This window comes from Sciurus vulgaris, assembly GCF_902686455.1.
Source record: "Sciurus vulgaris genome assembly, chromosome: 10".
In the NCBI taxonomy this organism is placed as follows: Eukaryota; Metazoa; Chordata; class Mammalia; order Rodentia; family Sciuridae; genus Sciurus; species Sciurus vulgaris.
Window position 1 is genome coordinate 102,925,073 of NC_136470.1, and position 22,098 is coordinate 102,947,170.

Sequence of the window (22,098 nt, forward strand, 5' to 3'; positions counted from 1 at the left end):
GAGTAATATTCCATTGTGTAATGTGTGTGTGTGTGTGTGTGTGTGTGTGTGGTGTACATTTTCTTCATCCATTCATCTGTTGAAGGACACCTAGATTAGTTCCATAGCTTAATCATTGTGAATTGAGCTGCTATAAATATTGATGTGGCTGTGTCACTGTAGTATGCTGATTTTAAGTTCTTTGGGTATATACTTACGAATGGGATAGCTGGGTCAAATGGTGGTTTCATTCCAGGTTTTCTGAGGAATTGCCACACTGCTTTCCAGAGTGGCTGCACCAATTTGCAGTCCCACCAACAATGTATGAGTGCACTATTTCCCCACATCCTTGCGAACGTTTATTGTTGCTTTTATTCTTGATAATTGCCATTCTGACAGGAGGGACATGGAATCTCAGTGTAGTTTTAACTTGCATTTTTCTAATTGCTGGAGAAGTTGAACTTTTTTTCATATATTTGTTGATCTATTGTATTTCTTCTTCTGTCAAGTGCCTGTTCAGTTCCTTAGCCCATTTATTGATTGGGTTATTTGTAATTTTGGTGTTAGGTCTGTTGAGTTCTTTATATATTTTGGGGGTTAACTAATGCTCTATCTAAGGTGCAGGTGACAAAGATTTCCCCTCATTCTGTTGGCTCTCTCTTCACATTCTTGATTGTTTCCTTTACTGTGAAGATGCTTTTTAGTTTGATACCATCATATTTATTGATTCTTGATTTTACTTCTTGTGCTTTAGGAGTTTTGTTGAGGAAGTTGGTTCCTAAGCTGACTTAATGGAGATATGGGCCTACATTTTCTTCTAGTAGGGGTAGGGTCTCTGGTCTAACGCCTAGGTCCTTGATCCACTTTAAATTGAGTTTTGCACAGGGTGAGAGATAGGGGTTCAATTTCATTCTGCTACATATGGATTTTCAGTTTTCCCAGCACCATTTGTTGAAGAGGCTATCTTTTATTTTTAGTAAAATTCCTGATCCTTGTTATTCATCTACTTATTGTCATCATAAGCATCTTGTACAAAATAAAATTTTGAAATTTTAGGGGATGACTTTTCTTCTGTCTGTCAGCAAAGGTACCAAGAAAGTAAACTAGCAATTTGCAAGTATATTTGATGGTATAATATAGTTGTATGTCATAAAAAACAAACAAACAAACTGTTGTCTTCATAGTAAAAGTGAAAGAAAGCACAGTTCAACTAAATTAGCATGCTTGTGGGACTATGACTCCGAAAATCTGCCTTCCAAGTCACAGAGTGAGGTAGGTAGCATGCTTTTTGTGTTTACTAAATGTAACGTGTTTGTTTTGGTTCTCCATTGTGGTGCAACAGATGACAACTTACTGACTGAAGATGACACACATCATCTCAGTCTCAGTGGCTCAGGAACCTGGGCGTGGTTTAGCTGGGAGCCTCTGGCTCCGGGCTGCTCATGAGATGCCATCAAGCTGTGGGCTGGAGCTATAGCAGCTTCACTACCTGAAAAGTATGTGGCTGTTGGCAAGTTTCAGAAGATCCATTGCTGAGTTTGACCATGTGGGGCCTTCCACGGGGACTGCAGGGAGACATGGAAGTTGGCTGCCCCAAGAGTGCGATCCAAGGAGAGTGCCAGATTGCACTGAGTCCGAAGCCACAGGAGTGACCTGCATCACGTTTTCTATTTTCTGTTGATTAGAAAAGACTCAGTAAGTCCAGCCCACCTAAGAGGAGTAAATCACCAGGAAGAGATATTGTTGGGGCCTAATTTAGAGGCTGCCTGCTGTAGTCTGCTATTTTAAATGTAATATTTTGTTGTTGTTGCAGTACTGGGGACTAAACCCAGGGGCTGGCTGGCATAATCTAGGCAAGTGTTCTATGCACTGAGCTACATTCCCAACCTTTAAATGTAGAATTTTAAAATAGAAAATACATTCCCATGGTTAAAGATTTAAACTGTTCAAGACGATTCATAGGAAGAAATTTTCCTCATACTCCTATCTGCCAGTCCCCTCCTTGGGCAAATTGTTATCATTTTCCTGTGTATCCTTTCAGGGACATTCTGCCAAACATTAAGCTGGAAAAGAGGAGCTCCATGGATATGAGCAGAAAGCCACTTTAATGTTCCCCTCTCTCTTGCCAGTTCAAACCTACTTTGCAAAGATAACTCTTTCCTACTTCTTGGATACAATCTGAGGTGAACACTGTGACTTTTCATCTCCTTGTCAGGGAAAGAGTTCTCCAGTCATTTTCAGTCATAACAGTTTCATTTCAGAAAAAAGATCTAGTCCTGAGCAATACATAGTCAGACTTGGAACTGTGGGCCTCTCCCCTTCTTTTTCTGCCTCCTTTCTCAGTCTGTCTTTATTAGGCTGGGGAATGGGAATTCCAGAACTTTTTTTTCATTTTAGCTCTTTTGGCTTCTTCAGAGATTTTCTCACAGAAACACTCAACTGTGACTTTCTTTGTGTTTGCAAATTCTCTTCTTCATTAGTATTTTCTTCCAAGGACAATTCTCTAGCTCCTTGGAGGTTTTGTCACTTCAGCCCTGGCAAAACCTCCTGAGACAGCCCCATGAGAAGCTCCCTCCCTCTCATCCTCCTTCTGGTCCTGGGAAGATCTCACTCAACCTTGGTGAATCTTAGATTCTTTGGAACACTGGTGCAGACTGCCCTTGCTCTTTGAGGGTTTTTAATTTCTCGAACTACTTTTAGTAATCCTTATGTCCTGGGAACGAGGAATGTTTACCATATCACTACAGGACTTAAAATCCAAAAGAGGAGCTGTATCTGCTGGTTGATCAAATGCTTGTCTTGTATGGGTTGGAAGTGAAAGAGTTCTCTTGTAGAACATATTTCCCACATGTTGAGATACCTTTGAAGACAAAATAATTACAGTAATTAAGTCTGTGAATTCATTCATTAACCCAGCACTAACCACAGATGGCAGGGAGGCTGAGGTGATTTCAGACATGGAGCCTGTACAGGGTTTGCAGGATCACAGTGCTAGAATCTGGTGAGCTTTTTCTTTCTCTTGGAATCATACAGTGTTTTCATCCATAAAGCTGTGTGTCAGCATGGCTCTGATTTTCCAGTTCCCCTTCCTGGTTCTGCTGTGGTTCACGGGCACTGGTCATGACTCTACTCCCAGTGCACACCATCTTGACCTTCCCTAGTGGTTCCATGAGAGGGTCCCCCCCAACCCCCCACCTCCACCAACAGCCAGCCAGTCCTTCTCCTGGCTGGTCACTGGCAAGACAAATGAAGCTGCTCTGAGGCTTGGTGCCCTGTCATTGACTGAGACCCTACTCTGGACTTCAGCTGATCTTGCTACAAACCTGACCCTGGACGGAACCCAGGCCACACTGTCTCAGCTCAGATCCCAAACTACCTTTCTTCTGATAATATATCTGAGTTCCAAGTCCCAGTAACTTTTTTTCTTCCATCCATCCTTTTCCTTGTATGGCTAGTTCAGATCCACTTTCTAAGTTTCTGTGCTTGGGGGTTGTGCTGGCTATTATAGGGCTTTCCTTTAATTTCCATCTTGGATGTCGAGACCTTGTTATCTTATCCAGTGATGAACTTTGGCTGTTTACCTTCTAGATCTTCCACATGTTACTTAGAGTCTTCCAATTCTGCCACTTCAATTCCCAATCCCAAGGACTCTATGACCATCCTTCCCCTGATCTTCTGAGGGAGCCCTGTCCTCTTATGCTGGCACATGGTGCCTGAGATATAATAGCTCAGTTGGGCTTCATAGAGGTATATATTCTAATATATATATATATTATAATGAATGATATATATATATTAATGATATATATTATATATAATATACTGATATATAAATGATATATATATTAAAATGAATGATATATTGAAGCCAAAGAATATTTGATTTGAGGAAAAAATCATGAAGTCATTATAAGTATGCCAAGGAATATAATATCCTCACTAAAGAAAAGTAAATAATTTAAAAATGAATGCCATATTGTTTCAATGTAAATTTCTCAGTTTTAACAAATGTACCAGGTTGTATAAAATGTTAAAATTGGGGAGAACTAGGTAAACTATGTACAATCTTTACAACCTCACTATCTCTAAAATCATTCCAAAATAAAATGTTGAAAAAGACTATCAATGGAAACATTCAAGTATTTATATGAGAAAAAAAAAAAAGAATTTTCTTACCTTAAAAGTTTTAGACAAATAAAAATGGTTTTCAAAGAACATTCTGAAATTTTAGTTCCTGGCATAAACATTTATGGTGACTAGGTATGGTCCTGTATGAATTCTGAAACAAATTAGTTACTGTTTTTTGGCTTTCCTTTTACATTTCGAAAGCTCATTATTTGGAAAGCTAATTATTGACCTATTTCTGGGTCTTGCATGTTCTGAGGTTACACCAGCCCACAAAACACACAAATCCTTTCTCTTTTGTTTATATTGTAATGGAAGCAAGGGTAAGGCAATAATAAATAATGAATATAACAAATAGATCACACTTATGGTTGAAGGTGACAGGTGTTATGTGGGGGAAAGGAGAGCAGGAAGAGGTATGTCAGGAGCATGCATAGGGGTCTGGGCAGTGTGACATTAAAATAGGGCGATGAGAGCAAGCCTCAGTGCTGAATATGAAAGAGCAAAGAATGAGGGCGTCAGGGGAAGAGCACCCTGGGCAGAGGGAACAGTCACTGGGAAAGCCCTGGCATGGAGTATGCCTCCAGCATTTAAGGAGCAACTGGGGACAGGTAAGCAGGAGCAGCGGTACTGACTATTGATGTGGAAGTGGAGGGTGAGGTCAGCAAGGCAGGGTTGTGGCGGGTGGGGAGGGTGCAACTGATATGGGACCTTAGCTTTGACTCTGAGGGAAGTGGGGAGCACAGTTTTGAACCTAAGAGTGACATGATCTGTCTTACATATAAAAAGGACTATGTTTTACTGTTTGGTGAATGGACTCTGCAAAGGCAGAATCCGGGAGAACAGCAGAAGGTTCACACAGTAGTCGAGAGACAATGGTGCTTTAGACAAGAATGAAGAAGTGGTGGGTGACTGGAACCAGCTTGTTCCAGCTCACCAGAGCCACTTACTAAATTTGTAGGAAGTTTGTGAGCCAATTGTTGAGCAAGCCATTATTGAAACTTAAAATCAAGCTGGGTGTGTGGGTGCCTGCCTATAAACCCAGCAACTCAGGAGGCTGAGGCAAGAGGGTTGAAAGTTTGAGGTCCGCCTGGGCAACTTAGTGAGACCCTACCTCAAAATAAAAAAAATAAAAAGGGTGGGGATGTGGCTCAGTGTAGAGTGCCCTTGGTTTCATCCCCAGTACCACAAAAAACAGAACACCTTAAAATTTAAAAATTACATTGGAATGAAAGTCATAAATATTTAAATATTATGCCTTCTTAATTGTTTTTCCTAATTAAGTTTATATTATTTATCATTGCATGCATAAGATTATTTATACCTATTATATCTGAGATACAATATGTCTATTGTATTTGATGAAAATACTCTAAAATGTGGGGCTGCTTTCCAGTTCTGTGTGCAGTGTCATGATGATGTTGTTGACCAGTGATTTATGTCACAGAGATCGGCAAATGCTACAAATCAGGGTTCATTTGTTTTAAGAAGTTCTAATTGTTAAACATTTGCCACACACCACTTCTTATTGCCTTGTCAGTTATACCGAGGAGTCTGTACCACCCCTCCTACCTAGTGTTTTCAGGTTCTTTCACTTCTAACATGTCCCCACCACCGAGAGGAAAGCTCAATAGAGAGGTTAAATATTCTTTATGTTACATCTAATCATCACACCATTCATATATATTTAGGTATATGAAATCACCATACCTGTGATTGAATTTTTAGTGCTGGCCCTAGCTTCAATCCCATGGCACCTCGAAGATGCTCTTCTGTGAGTAATGGCAAAGTTTCTCCATCAATTGCATGATCTTTAAATACCTTGTTAAACACAAAAGGTGTCAGCTTTGTCCAAATGTCTTAAAAAATATTCTTGCTTTGTATACAGATATTTTAGTTTTGGTAGAAATATTAAGATTATTTGAGGAACACACAAAATTTTATAAAACTAGCTTTCTCTCTTCCTCCCCTCTCTCTCTCTCTCTCTCTCTCTCTCTCTCTCTCTTTCCCCTTCTTCCTCTCCCTCTCTCTCTTTCTTTTGGTGTTGGGTATTGGACCCAAGGCACTTGCTGGGCAAGTGCTATACCACAGTTCTACACTCCCATCCCCAAACTTATTTCTACTTGTTCTCTTTCCTGTGTCCCAGTGGTACACTGTGCTCTTTAGTAACCCCTGGACTAGACTGTAATTCTCTGTTTATAGACTCATTTCCGACCTAAAGCACTTATTATTTGAGGACAAGGTTGATGTTCTATTTATCAAAGTACCCATAAGGCAGTGTGGTTTATGGGAGAAGATGTGCAATGAACACTGCAGGATGAATCAACAAATGGACAAGTACCCTGAGTAAAAGGATGGGGGTAAAGCTCATAGGCAAACATCGCCTCCTGGTTTGCAGATGCAAAAGCAGTCACCCTTGGGCCTTTCCAGCAGGGCCTGTTCATTCGAACTCTGCAGTGGATGTTTCCGTGCCTTCCTTTCTTCCAGAAGCTAGGAAAGCTACTAGTGAACCAAGTTTCCAGGCAAATAAAGACACGGGCCTGGACCAATTGGTGAGACCATAATTTCATGATTTCCAACCTCAGGCTGCCGGGCAATCCTTGTGATTACTCATGAGCTTTCCCTCCTTCTTTTTGAGGGCTTCTCCATCCTCCTTAAACTTTAGACCCAAAAGAGTCCTCCTTTGTTTTCAGCAGATCATATAGCTTCCTAATTTAAAAAGGAAAGAAAAAGAAAGAAGGCCAGGCATGGTGGCTCCGGAGACTGAGGCAGGAAAATCAGAAGGCTGAGGCAGTAGGATTGCAAGTTCAAAGCCAGCCTAACAACTTAGCAAGGCCCTAAGTAACTAAGTAAGACCCTGTCTCTAAACATAATATATAAAGGGCTGGAGATGTGGTTCAGTGGATAAGCACCCCTGGGGTTCGATCCTCAGCACCACATAAAAATAAATAAAGGTATTGTGTCCATCTACAACTAAAAATACTTTTAAAAAGAGAGAGAAAGAAAAACCAATAAATAAATAAGAATTTCCACGACATCTGAATAATGAACTTAACAACTGATATTTCTCCCACTGTCCTGGTTAATGGAAGACAGGTTTCTTTTACTGAGTTTTTGATTGGTGTGACCAAAATGCCTGACAAGAACAACCTAGACGAGGAAAAGTTTATCTCATCTTCTGGTTTTAGAGGTTCAGGCTATGGTTGGCTGACTCCACAGCACTGGGCCCAGGTGTGGCAGAGGAAAACGCGCAGGACATGGCAACCAGGAAACAGCTCCGCTCACCAGGGAAAACATATAAACTTTGAAGGCACACCCTCCAGTAACCTACTTCCTCTAACCACATCCTACCTGCCTATAGTTACCACCCATTTAATTCATTCACGTGGATTAATCCACAGATTAGGTTACCGCTCTCGCAATCTCATTTCACTTCTGAACATTCTTGCTTTGTCTCACACTCAGGCTTTTGCGGAGCACCGAATATCCTGACTACTACAGATAGTCTCTCCACATTTGCTGTGGGTCTTCGCCTCTTTCACTTTGGACCCTCACTCAATAGAAAATTTCCTCTTTTGTCTTCAACCTTTCCTCTTCTGCTGACTCTTCCCACTGGCATTTAAGCAAGTCTCCACCATTGTTCAATGAACAATAATGACAACATACACATTTGTCATTTCTAGATCCTGCCACACATCTCTCCTTCCCTGTACGGCTGTGTTTCTCAAAAGGGGTTGGGTGCTCCTCTCGGCATTCATGTTCTCACTTCCTGGTCATTCTTCAGTCTTACATGTTCTGAGTTCTGTCCGTTCCATTCCATTAAACCTGCTCTCCTCAGGTTCCCTGGTGCCTCCGTTGTATCAAACACCTGGACATTTTCTAGTTCTTATTTCTTTTATTTGTTCAATTCCTGGATGCTTTTGACATTGATGACTACTCCTCTGTGAACATGACCATCTCTATATGCTGAAGGCTCCCTGATGTCTGTGTTTAATTTAGAAGTGCAATCCTGCCAATTCGGCCTCTTAGATAGTGTTTTATCTGCTCACCCACATTGCTCCTACCCTGGCTTAACTTCCTTATAGCTCACGTGAGGCTTCTTGCTCTGTGGTCTTGCTCCCTTTGATCTATTTTCACAAAAGCAACCTGAGTAACATTTCTGACATATAAAGGGAATCATGCCTCTCCTGCTTAAAACCTCCACTGCCTCTAGGATAAACTCATAATCCTTCCCTGGGTCTTCAAAGCTCTTTGTGACCTGGCCCCTTTTCTCTCTTTAGGATCCTGTCTTGCTGTTCTCATTTCTCCCACCTTGGTCCTGGCCTTCCATGCTACTGGAAACTATTCTCAAAATCCATGTATGTGAAGTTCTCTCTGGCTCTGGCCCTCACAGGAAAGCTCCCTCTTTCCCTCCATTCTGCCTTTCCTCCTTCCTGGTCTTCATGTCTCACTTTAGAGGCTGCTTCCTTTAGGGGACCATGATTTCCTCCCATGTGTTCCTACACACCTCATATCCCCTCTTAGAGCAAGAGCACTTCTGTTGATGTGGGACCCCAGACTGGTGTCCCTCATCTGGACTTTGAGTTTCTTCAGAAGAGGAACCACGTGTGCATGTTTCCTTGTGTGAGCCCATGCCTTGGAGGGCATGCCTTGGGACCAGTTGGAAAACAGAAATTTCTTGGAAAGCTCTTAGACCAGGATCTTGAGTTTCAAGAGTTGAGTCATTTACAAATTGTATTAAGTAATTAGATGTTTTCCTATTTCAATTAAGCAAATCACAAAATGGCTAATATGAACTAATTTAATTTGAACCACAGTAAAAATGTGGGCAGCTTGGGTTAGTCTGCCTAGCCTTATTTTGGAGGAATTCTACTTTTCTTAGAAATAGTTTTTTAAAATATCAAAAGCAATATGCCTCTTTTGCCACCTTAGAGAATTTCTAGGAGACCAGGCATGCTTGGTTGGAAACCATATAGCTCAATAATCTTAATATAAGGGTGGTTATAATAGAAAGGGACAGGTTTTGTAGTCACATGCATATTTTCCAAGTATTTTCCCTTTTAGTCAACTTGATGCTCAGTTTTACTCAGTTGCAAAATAAGGATAGTATCTTTTCGGGTGGGGGGGATTATGATATAAATTGTATTTAAAAGAGAATGTAAGTTACGTGTCTATTACAGTGCCTGTCACTCTAGGCATTATTATCATTATTAGTTTTTGGTAAACAAGAGAATCGATGTAGAAAAGGTTGAGTTATTCAACACACACAGTAAGAAAAACTTGCTAAATAACATATTGTTCATGATTCTGACCCAGGATTTTCCCTGCTGTGTTTCACCGCCATGCAGAAGATGGAGTGCTGATGAAAATGGTTGATTATATTGATGGTAGAAATCTCACCTCATTTTTATTACTTTGTAGTGATTCCAGTGAGTGGTGAAGGGGGCGTTTGTGAGCATCCAAAGAAGAAGAAAACACATGAATAAACTTTAAAAGGGAGAGAGGTAGGCAGCCAGGGACTGGTGGGTGAGGACCTAACCCTCGGTCATGGTAGGTACAGGAGGCCCACCATGTGACACACCTCTGTCACTCAGATGTGCCCCCTTTGTCTTTACCAGAGCATTTTGGGCATGTATATGATGGAAATGTGCTCCAATTTTTAGTAATTTCAGTTAGTTTTAGAGATAAAAATATTTTATCTGCTGAATTCTTGGAATTAGACATTTATTTAGAATAACAAAATGGGTTATAGGTTGTCCTATGGGTCTCTAAATAGCTGAGCCACCAACCCTCCAGAGACATCTCTTTAAATGAGCTTAATTGCACAGAGGTTTGGGTTTTAGCTGTAATCTTTTTTTTTTTTTTCCCTCAATTTCTTCCTTTATCAGCAGGAAGTGGGTGGTTGGATATTGCTAAATGGGCACCTAAGGCAGAGGTGAGGAGGGGAAGACAGGGGAGGACAGTGGGCACAGCTCTGACTAACCTATGGGCAAAGTGCAACTCATACAGAGAGGTGGGCTGGAGTGAAAGTGGACAGGACATTGTTGACAAGGGACCCGTGTACAAGCAGTGCTGCTTCTGGGCTGTTGCACCCAGAATGCACTGGGCTACATCAGGGAAGTTCCCCATTTCTGTGCACAGGAACCTCCCTGAGCACAGCAAGGACAGCATACCACAGCAAACCCAGTCTTTCGGTTGATGTTACCTGCAGTAGCTTGGAGGGGAAGACTTTAAAACGTGTTTTCACCCCTAAGACATTTGAGAAGCATCCAAAAATAATTGATATCATTTCTTCTTGAAGGCACTGACCTATTTCTGAAAGAGCAAGTCAGCAATGTTTGGGGTACTCAAGTTTAGGTGACTTCTGTGTATCACCCACAAAGGGATTTTGGGGATTATTATTGCAAGTAGTTTATTATAAACTGCACTTTAATAACTGGATCACTGACTTATTAAGAATAATCAAAGTTCCAACAAATTTAATTCACCAAAGTCAGCAATCATATGCTTATTATATACAAAGGATTGTTTGTTTCTGGCTATAATCAGAATTTAATAACATCATTATGTCTGTATTTGATGTGGCACTTGATAAATGGTAGATATGAATTTTAAAAGTGGTTTACCCAGGACTAGTGACTAGTAGTAAAATAAGTTTATACCCATTGATCAGGAGGACATAGGGAAAACAACGTTAACAGGTTATGCAAATGATGAAATTAGCATTTATCAAGTACTCAGAAGGTATCAGACAGTTTTTAAAGCTCACAGAAATCATTTGAAAATGTATTATTACTATTATCCTCATTTTGTAGGTGAAAGGCACATAGAAAAGAGGAAACTTGTTTTAAGTCATATATTCAGAAAATGGAAAAGACAGGATTTAAATTTGTTACTTTCTGGCTTTAGAAGTCATACTCTTAGTTACAATGGCTTTTCCATAAGTCCCATGAATAGAATAAAAAAAGGAAAAGAAAACAATAAAAGAATTAATAGCATTATACTGTAGAAAAACATTTCACAAAAGTGAGATCTGAAAAAAATAATTATCTCTAGCATCCAATGATTATGATAAACCTTAATGTCCTTTTCTTGCCTTCTTTTTAAAATATGTAAACCAAAGAATGATATCAGATTTAGTAGATGCTTGGTTGCTTTTAATTGTTATTAAACCATTCAAAGATAAACTATACGCATAAAAATGTAGCAGTGATATAAATTTCAAAAACTGTAACCCATGATTTTTGTCACCAATTTTCCCACACAAATGAGGCTAATTTTATTTCTATTCGTCTTGACAGTTCATTATAATTTCAAGATTAGTATTTATCTGCCAGATTGAATTATGTGTGTTCATTTTTACATATTGTCCCAGCATAAATGTAGAATTTAAAAATAGTTAAGGAGTTGGGTATGTCACTCAGAGGTAGAGTTCTTGCCTAACATGTAGGAGACCCTGGGTTACATCCTCACAAAATCAATCAATCAATCAATCCTGTTAATTTTCTATTTTTCAGATCTATGGGTTCTTGTCTTTTTTAGAATGAAGTTTATTTTTCTGGTATTTAGGATGAGTAGCCTAAAACTTTTGATACAGAAGCATGTACTCTAAAAATGCTTGCTATATGCATGAGCAGGGAATGTATCAGGACTCTCTCATTCTTTTTGAATGCTTAGCCTCTGAACCTCCTTCTAATTTTGGGGAGAATTTCCATTTCTCAGGAGTCTTGCTGGGACAGAAGCTAAAGCCTTTCTCGGTGCTGGTTGTGGCATGTGACCCATATCCACCCATCAGAGACACCTGTCCTAGAGAAGCCAATCATAGAGAAAGGGGGCAAGAGGCAAGTTTGACCAAATTCATTATTCAGGAAATAAATTTCAAATTGTTGCCATTTTATGAAAATACTTAAATATTGAGTCACCTGGGCACAATCTGAACAACCTGGAAGGCTTCTAATGAAGTTGTGCACATCATCCACAGTCCATTTCTGAATATCTTCATCCAAAGAAAGATTTTCCCCAACTGTAACCAGGGCATGTGTTCCTTTAAGATGGAAAGGCAATTATTTTGTGACATCAAATTTTCAGGAAAAGGGAGCAGCTTGGAGCAGAGGTTTCTGTACAGTTATATGAATTTCTCTTAGACTGACAGAACATGCTCCCTTTATATGTGCCAGTTTGTAACCTTTTAAAAAGATAGTCAGTCCCTGGGAAATGCTTTGCCTCTGCCTTTCAATTCCTTTCCTGAAAGGATGTTGAGTGACAACAGTATTATAAGCAAACAAAGATTTATTCCATCTACTCCCAGATTCCAACTGAAAGGCCTTGTGGATTTCATTCTCCAGATCAATGCCACCATGTTCTGTGATTATCACACTCTCTGTTAGGAATTTAGCTACATCTCCATCAAAATGGCAAACTAACACTTTGTAGAGAAGTAGTTAATTAGTATGGTGGCTTGATTTCATACACCCCTGAATCTCTGTGTCTTAAAATATTTTTTTTTTCTAAAAAGTTCTAGAATCTAGTCACTGCATGGTTTTGGCAGTGGTGTTTATATGTGATACCCTCAGAGTAGAAGGTATCACAACAGTAATGGACACCGAGAGGTTAAGTTTCTCTTTAACTGCCTATTTTTTTCTACACTTAGATATAGAAGAGATAGAATTCATACTCTAGAGCAAAAAGCCCGTCTACTTTGTGTTGAAGAAATTAACAGTATTTAAATTAACTTTTTAATTTAAAATTCTGGTAGGTTTCCTCATACTTCCTTAGCCTTTGTTGAAAGTTTTCTGTTTTTCAATATATAAATAAAGACTAGCGTCATTGATACGGCTTAGTAGAACCGATATAATAAAGTGACTTCAAAAAAAGGTCATTCTAGATTGGAGGGAATGGGGGAGAGAAAAGAGAGACTCCTGAACTAAAATGTAAAATAAATCATACACACACACACACACACACACACACACAGAAAAGTTATTCTAAGCAGGGTGTGGTGCAGGTCCATAATCCCAGACCCAGGAGACTGAGGTAAATGGATCACAATTTCAAGGCCAGCCTCAGCGACTTAGTGAGACTCTCTCGAAAAATAAAAATAAAAACTGGGATGTGGCTTAATGGTAAAGAGTTCCTGGGTTTCATTCCCAGTACCCACCTCCAAAAAAAAAAAAAAAGGTTGTTCTAAACAGGATTAAGAAAAAGAAGGATAAAGAGAGGCATGATTGTTGCAGTTCTCTGTGTATAAAGGTCGGGACTTGACAATCTGCAACTAGTGGGGATCTGCACTTGACCCCTGGACACTCACCTAGCCGAGACAGTGGAGCAATTGGAGGGCAAACCCTGTTGGTTTCACCACAGGCTTCAAGACCTCTCTCTGAAGCCTTCTCCTTCTCACTATCCCAGGTCTTCACTTCTAGGGGAGCAGTGTGAACTCTGAGGGTTCTTCCGTAAGTGGGCTGGAGCGCTCCACAGGGATTGGTGACAGCTGTAGTTGGCTTGACATTGGCTTCGCTTGACTTCTGATTGTGGCATATTTTAATTTCTGGGTCTGTTGCGTGCTCATCCTCTTCGTGTGGAAATGCATGCATCTGGCTTAGGACTTTTTCTTCTGCTTGACTTTTGGAACTCTCAGTATCACTGTCTAGAGGTTTCTGATTCCCTGAATCTCTCCTGAGTCGATGATATTTCTGCCCCCAACTTTCTATAAAGTGTGGTCCAGTTGCCACCAGAATGGAATTTCCCCGAAGGTTTCTGAGGGTGCTTCTGTGGAAATGCAGGTCACTGGCAGGGAGCATGCTCCTGCCTTGGCAGATGGCTGGGCAAGCTGGGATACTGGAACCATAGAGGAATGGCATCTCTAAGCCACCTAGTCCCTTTGGGTTAACTTTTTCCATTTTCCTTTGCTGGTAAATAGAATACATTCCCATTTCTGCCCTAAAAACAAAACAATATATTTTATACAACCCAAGAAAACCATTGGAAATATAATTTTCATGGCCCCTCCTTCCCTTAGGTAGCACCTCTGTTTCCTCAGCACAATCTTAGAGGGACTCAGTGAGTTAACATAAGTCTCAGTGGTTATCAATTAAGGCAAGTGACTGGGGTGAGTGGGAAAGGAGGACTTGCTAGTAGTTTTGCTTACTTCACTTTCTTATTGGTGGTTAGCTGGACTCCTCAGGGTTCAGTGATGAGAAAATTGATTCTATGCCTTCTCTCACCCTGGGGCCATACCTTAGATATAGTGCTCTGTTTTTCTTTCTGCAGGTTGCTGCAGTTGAAAGCCACTATTGGGCTGATGTCAAGTTTTCTGGGATCTGACAGTGTCCGAAGTGGGGTTGGCAAACTTGGCTCCTACCTTGGGGCAGAACTAATGTCATTTAAGCCAGAAATGCCAATATGAATTTCAGAGGCATCACACCTATGCATTAATTATGGGACCTTGACAGACTATCACAACATATAGTACTGTTATCTTCTCTATGTGGTTTTTAATCTTGCATTTATTGTTAACAAACCTGTATACGTGTTTGTATATTTTCTTTTTGTAATTTTTTTCTGTAGTCATCAGAGTGTGTGTGTGTTTGTGTGAGTGTGTGTCCATTTGTCATATATATTCATTTATAAATAGACAAGTTATGAACAGAAAATAAATACAACAACATTGTTAAGTTACCTGGCAGTGTGAGGCCTTCGAATCATTTCATTCCTTCTGCTCATTGCCCTTATGGATTCAGGTGGTAAAAGGCCCCAACCTTAAAAAAGAAAGTCATCATTCCATCCCACAAACAAATGAAAAGCACACCTTTGAAAATAATGAAGTATAATGATTTAAAACAATGTTTGCAAAAAATAACCCACCAGTTGAACACAATGTTGGAAATAGTATCGGATCACTGATGTTCCATATCTTAGATCATCTTTGGTAACAGCATGATAAACTCAAAATAATTTTTAGTTCTTTTCTTTAACCACTATTCTCATTATAGGTGACATTTTCCTGCCATATTGCAAATGAAAGAGGGTGAGCTGTGAATCTTTGATCTATCTTTTCTTGTCTTATTTAACCGTATCCATTTAGGGGTAAAATGTATTATTTTGATATATGTATACATTGTAGAAGTGAATTAACATATGATCACTTCATTTGTTTTTTTAATTATTATTTTTGGTGGGTAGAATATTGGAGATCTCTTAGCAATTTTCAAGTACATAGTACATTATTATTAACTATAGCTACCATGATGAAAAATAAATCTCAAACTTTCTCCTGTCTAATTGAAAGTTTGTACAATTTAACCAAAATCTCCCCATTTACCTCACCTGGATTTCTTAATTTAAAAGAAAAATTGATAGGTTTCTTTCATACAAGAATTAGTTGACCTTTTCTAAAAGAATGTTTCTTGATGTACCAAAATCCCAGGAAATAAATGCAATGAGGAGTTAAGTAGATAAATAAGGTTATATAATGTTCTCTATGTATATTTAGACTTTTCAGTATATCTGAGGTAAAATAAGTTTTCCAGATGGATTTTGATGGAGTTGAGCAGTAAATACATCCTGTATTCACATCAGTCTTCCAAAATACCTCAACAGCAGCATTACCAGGTTTCAGGCTCCATTCTTGCCTGGTAACTTGGTTGATTTTTCCTTTCTCTGGACTCCTAATGCACTTAGGAGTCTATTCTGGTGCTTTTCAAGCCATCCATGGTAAAGAACCAGTTTTTAAATTCATTTTAATATGTTTTTCACCCATCATGGACCAATACTTTACTAAAAATGCAAAAGAAGATTTTCTAAGAGATTGGAATGAAAACAATACAAACACCATCAAAAAAGAAAAAGAAAGATCACTAATGACATCCATGCTAATCTAAGGAGTCCTCATCTCACTTGGGTTAAGAGTGGTGTATTTGACACAGAGCTCACTCTCCCTTTACAGCACTTTCTTCCCGTGGCCATATATTCTCCTGGGTTTCCTCCAACCTTGCTGGTTACCCCTTTTGTTTCTCCCATGTTCATTCCTCCTCATCTTTGGACTCTGTTGGTGTGTCTTAGGGATCATCTTTTGAACTTCTCCACCCATAGATGGTCTTAGCTGATATTATATTTTCTGATGAGTTCCAAGGGGATGGCTCCTGATTTTCTCCACAAGTCCTCCCTGCCTTCAGCTGCCTTCCTGAAGCTCCAATTGGTGGCTCTTAGGCATCTCAAATGTGATCTGAGCAAGCTAAGCCTCTGATATCTCTCCCTCTCCAAGAACTCTTCCTTTATCTTCCTCAATTTCAGCTCAATGAACGGCAACTTTACCTTTTGGATTATTCCCAGACCAACATATTTGATGTTATTTGTAAAACCTCTCTTTCACCTCCTACATCCAAATTGAGAAAAAATCCTGTTTTTAAAAATGATTTTATCAAATCAATGACACCACCCAAATAATTACAGAATCTAATTATCTTGCTATTTCTGTTCCCTCCACCCAAGGCCTCACCACCAGAATTCTTCAACTATTCTAACAGCTGCTTAATTCCTATCAGTTTATCCCCTGAACTTTGCAAGTGTTCCCATCTCAGCAACCAGAATGTTCCTGGTAGCCTTTAAGTCAGACATGTCATATTTTTACTCAAACTCCTAGAAGACTTCCCCTTTTACTCAGAATAAAAGCCACATTTTGACTATGACCTCAAAGGTCACAAGGCTTTTTGTTTTCAGTACCTGGGAATCAAAACTGGACCTGCCATGTGCAAGGCAAGTGCCCTGACACTGAGCTACACCCCAACCCAGGCCATCGTTAGGGGCTCAGGTCCACTGATTCTCATAACTGTATTAGTTTCTCATGTGTAAGATAAAAAAGACATGACTATTGAAATTCTTCATTGATATATGAATAAAGGGATGCTTACAGGAGGCTAGCAACTTCAACTCGGTCACACTCTAGTGGCACCATGCTTTGAACCTAGGTAACAACTACAGAAACTACCACACAGCAGTCTTCAAAATTCACCACACAGTTCTGTCACCAAAATTCAGCCGCAAAATGATGGCAAGCTTAATGCAGCCATTCTGGTCACCATGACTCCACAAATGAGAGCCAAACATCAATTGCTCATACCTGAGTAGATGCGATTAGACATCATATTTGGCATATTTGCATTGGGTAGAATAGAGGATCCAAATTGGGAAGGAACGCAGAACTGCCTTGGGTCAGTTGGACCTATGGTGGGAGGCAACACATCTCTAGGGAGAAAAAAAGATATAAAATAGGGAAAATGAGAATGAAATTGGACAAATTTCCATTGCTTAGGCAGGGAGATTTTTTTAAAAAAATTGCTACATGGGATTCTATCATCTCTTTCCAAACTGAAGTACAAAAGTTGTGTGATTTTTATTGGTTTGTGTACAAATACAGTAAGGATTAAGAGGAAGGACTTGAGCCGGGTCAAGGAAATTCATTTCTCTAGTTCTGGAAGATTGACCCAGGTGACAACAAAACAGAAAAAAACAGGAAGGGAAAGTTTTAAGGGACATCTAGAAAAAAATGATTTTATCAAATCAATGACACTTAATGATTTTTCATGACCAGCATTCTGTTCTTACCACAAATTCTGTTCTTATTTAATGGACATACTTTGGTTGGGATTGCCATCTGGGATCAATGTTTGAATATCTATGTGAACAATTTGTTTTTTTCCCCCAAACTTCAGTTGTATGTAGGAGTCCAACTTTATTGTTCACATTTCCTAAACAAGAATAATGTGTCTTATTTTCTTCTCAGAATGTCAAAGACATTCCAGAAATGGGAAGATAGAATACTGACAGAGTGTATGACCAAAATACTTATAATTTCGCTATTGTTGAAGAGAAAGAATTGTCTATCACAAGTACTCAATTTAATCATTTCCCCCTAAATTCACATTTTTAAGTGTTGACTTCCAGTATGACTACATTTGGAGATAAGGCCACTCAGGAGGCAACTGAGGTTAAATGAGAGCATAAGTGTGAGGCCCTAATCTGATAGGACCAGTGTCCTTTTAAGAAGAGGAAGAGACTCCAGAGTGCTCTCTGTATTTACATAGAGAACAAAGGCCATTTGAGGACCCAGTAAGGAGATGGGTGTCTGCAAACCAGGAAGAGTGGCCTCACTGGAAACCCACTGGGCAGCACCTGTATCTTGGACTTCAGGCCTTCAAAACTAGAGAAATGAATTTCTGTTATTTAGGCATCCAGTAGTGTAATTTATTATGGCAGTCCTGGAAGACTAACACACCAATGTTTGTATCTGCACAAGGCCTGTAAGTGTTGGCTAGTTATTTGTTGAGCAAGTAGGTCAAGCAGGCCTTGAAGATGAAGTAGTGGCAGAGGAGACCAGCAACTTGACTTGAATTACTGCAGCACATCTCACTGAGACAACATTAGACAATAGAATGACACTGGAGTTAACATCAGTCTAAAAGTTAATGTTGAACTGTGCTCTCCTTTTACTGGACTATTATATTGGAAAGAAATACCTGTCCACAATTGGAGGTCCAAATGGTGAGGGAACCAGTGGAATCCTTTGCTGTCCTGATGCTGTCAGTAAGGGGTTCATGGCCATCACTGAATTTGAAATCAGTAGCTCTTGCCTCTGATGGAGTTCTAAAAAGAACCAAATAAGCACATTAACAAAGATCTCTGCTTTTTGTGAAATATTTGAATTCCTCTTGAACACAATGAAAATTGTTTGTATTTTCACGATGCTTGGGAAGACTGGCAACACCAAGCTTTTGGTTATACAAAACCCCTCTACAGGAAGCCCTGGGAGACAACGGTAGAACTGTTTTGTAAATATGCCCTTGGAATTTATTGCAGTCCAGGTAATGGCATGCCATACGAGAACCAATAATAAAATTAACCAGTCTTTCAAGATTCCAGGAATACCAACTTCCTTTCTTATGACTTGTTTTGATTCATTTGTAGGGGTACAAATAAATACATGCTCTTGTATGTTCAATCTTTGGAAAAATATTCCTAAATAGTTGATAAGATGGAAACAGAAAATTAGTTGGAAGATTCTTCTTAATAACTAAAAATATATCTGAATAGGGTCGACACAGGCTGAATGTGTGAGACTATTTAATTAGAAAAAGTGACCAAATTACATACAATCTTATATAAACACAAATATTCTTAAAATTTATTATCAGAACCTAGTGATCAGAAAAAAGGATAACCGTTAAAAGGATAATATATGCCTTAGTACTGCTTGTTAATTATTATTCTTTGAATAATTTAAAATATTAAGCAAGTATTAGTCAAACTAGTCATTTTAGCTCTTCCATTCTTGTCACTTTTTAAAAAAAATCTGAGATACCTACAACTATATGTAAAGAAAGGAAGTCAGGAAGAAAATGTTGTTTTCCATCATAGTGGTCTGTCTTTCCTATTTTCCTTTCTTGTGCTTCTATTTGATTTAATTTTTAATATAGTTAATTTATTCACATGGTTCCAAATCTAAAAGTAACAGCATTTAAGTGTGCAATCCTTTCTTTAGCTTCTTTTTCAGACCTAAACCTACTGCTGAAATTGAAAATTCATGTCCATGTGTCACCTAACATTGCCTTTGGCCATTATTATTATTATTATTATTATTCTAGGGATTGAATCCAGGTGTGCTTTACCACTGTGCTCCATCCCCAGATCTTTTCATTTTTGTTTTGAGACAGGGTTTCACTAAGTGTTTGAGGCTGGCCCTGAAGTTGCATTCCTCCTGCCTCAGCCTCCCAAGTCTGGGATTGCAGCCATGAGCCACTGCATTTGACTCTTTTTTTTTTTTTCCATTTCTTATCACTGCATCTTCGGGATATCAGTATGATTTCTTCTCTGATAGTGGCCTCAGAGAGTTTAGGCAGGGTACATTCGAGATTAGAATAAAAATATCTGAGGGCTGGGGTTGTAGCTCAGTGGCAAAGTGCTCACCTAGCACGTGTGAGGTACTGGGTTTGAGCCTCAGCACACATTAAAAAAATAAATAAAATAAAGGTATTGTGTCCACCTACAACTAAAAAAATATTAAAAAATAAGAATAAAAATATCTACCAGGCACTTGGAAGCGTGGTGAGAATGCCAACAGAGATGTGGCTGAGTAGGATGTGGGTTTGCATTTGAGATTTGGGCACAGTCCTACCTTCGTCCCCTAGACCATTGCACAACAGAATAGAGTGGGACACACTTGGAGTTTTACTTGGAAAAATTGTTGGTCTTTGTGTCATGAATTGATGGTTTTGGACAGAAATTTAAACTTATCCTTGAGTGAGACAGACTTTTTGTGTGTGTGTGTGTGTTGCTGGGGATTGAATCCAGGGCCTTGTGCATGCGAAGCAAGCACTACTTTTTGAAGTTATAAAATGCGATGCACAAGAACTATTCTGTGCAGCAGATATCTACAAGCTATCTGTCTAGCAAAGTGGAAACTTCCATTGGGTGACAACTCTCCATTTCCCCCAGGTACAACCTATGGTATCCACTATTATATTCTCTGCTTTTATGTGTTTGACTATTTTAGACACTTCTTAGAAGTGGAATCAGGCAGTATTAGCACGATGTGTTCAAAGTTCATTCATTCTACATTTTGAAATTTAGGAGGATTGATATCATGCTAAGTATTCTCATCACAAAGACAAACAAAAGGAGAGGGACAGAGGAAGCTTGGGAGGTGTTGGATATGCCTATTACCTTGATTGTGGTGATGGTTTCATGGATAGAGTGTATGTCTAAATTTATCAAATTGTACACACTGCACATGTGTAATTCTTTTGTACCAATTATTCCTTAACAAAGCTGTTTAAAAAATACAGTGCTTATCTTGTATTTGATGTGATGTCTGAGACAAATTGGGTGAAGAAGGAAGAAAAAGGAGAGGGAAGCGGAGAGGAGCAAGAATTGCCTACAGGCCGGCCACCCCTCTTCCTCAGCATGTTGCCCTTGGGAAATGCCATGGAGATGAATCACTAAAAGCAGAGGAGGTTGTCTTACTTTGGGATCCCCAGAGCAGGCCCTGAGACAAGGAGTGTAGTGCAGATAGTATATTTAAGAAGCAATTGGAGGAAGTCCATGAGAGTTAATAAGAAAGTGAGAACAGGAAGTGAAAAGTCAATAAAGGATGAGTTGATATGTGGGTTACCACTGTGGGGAATTGGTGTTCAACCCTGCTGGGACTCTCTAAGAAAACTTTGTGGTACACACCTCAGAATTGTCCCAAAGAAGACAGACATGTGGCCATATACCCAGTGATTTCTGTTGGTCATTGGTTAAGGAAACAATTTTCTGACGGATCTGGATTGTGCTTGAACTTGACCCAACAAGTTCCTAGGTTATGGGACAAAATCTTCAGACTGAGAAGCAGAGAGATTCAGGGGAAATGACCTCTATGGTGGCAGATGAACTTAGAAGAGGGCCATGGAGATGCAAGGAAGGGCAGCGACAGGTCTATTGCTGTTAAGCGAACAGGGTTACCTTGTAATGTCGTCCCACCAGGTAACCACAAATTCCTTTCTTCTGCAGTGCCAGTTCTGTCAGGCCTAGGAATATTTCTATGAGTCTCTGTAAGGTCCATTGGCTGCAAGAGCACACAGAATTTGTTTGTTTGTTTGTTTCTTTTTTCACTATTAATGACAAAGCTGATGAGGTAGAGAATTTAACATTATCAGATAATGGAAAAGGAGGTGTGAGAGACAATTCTTACATAATATACTACTATAACTGTCGTTGGTACCGTATCTGTTCTGGTTTTTTTTTTTTTTTTTTTTTTTTGGGGGGGTGGTGGGCAGAGGTGACTCTGGGGAAAGCACTCTACCAATGAGCTACCTTTCCAGCCCCTTATCTACTCTTGATTCCATGGTCTGTCAGGTCTGGTTTTCTTTTTTTTTTTTTTTTTTTTTTTTTTTTTTTTGCAATGCCAGAAGTGTTGAATGTTTCCAATACGTTGGGTTATTGTTTCTTCATTGTCCCACCATT

The 22,098-nt window shown here is 39.4% G+C and overlaps 1 protein-coding gene across 1 annotated transcript; it reads right to left on the reverse strand.

The window, feature by feature from the left end:
* Positions 1-1,063: 1,063 nt before the first annotated feature.
* SAMD7 (sterile alpha motif domain containing 7) lies at positions 1,064-18,838 on the reverse strand. The gene is made up of 7 exons (XM_079155952.1): positions 18,615-18,838; positions 17,219-17,343; positions 14,780-14,858; positions 13,412-14,040; positions 12,027-12,148; positions 5,815-5,925; positions 1,064-2,839 (listed from the first exon to the last, which is right to left on the reverse strand). Exons 1-7 carry the CDS (start codon positions 18,698-18,700, stop codon positions 2,657-2,659), a joined length of 1,335 nt encoding a protein of 444 aa, XP_079012078.1. The 5' UTR covers positions 18,701-18,838; the 3' UTR covers positions 1,064-2,656.
* Positions 18,839-22,098: the final 3,260 nt, after the last annotated feature.

Excerpts from the sequence above, each read along its gene's own strand:
- SAMD7 (XM_079155952.1), bottom strand. The coding sequence starts at position 18,700 with ATGGCCATGAACCCCTTACTGACAGCATCAGGACAGCAAAGGATTCCA. Across the intron at positions 12,149-13,411 it reads TGCTCCACTGTCTCGGCTAG|GAACACATGCCCTGGTTACA; the intron begins GTGAGTGTCCAG and ends TCCATCTTAAAG. Across the intron at positions 2,840-5,814 it reads CACTAAAAATTCAATCACAG|GTATCTCAACATGTGGGAAA; the intron begins GTATGGTGATTT and ends TTGTCTTCAAAG.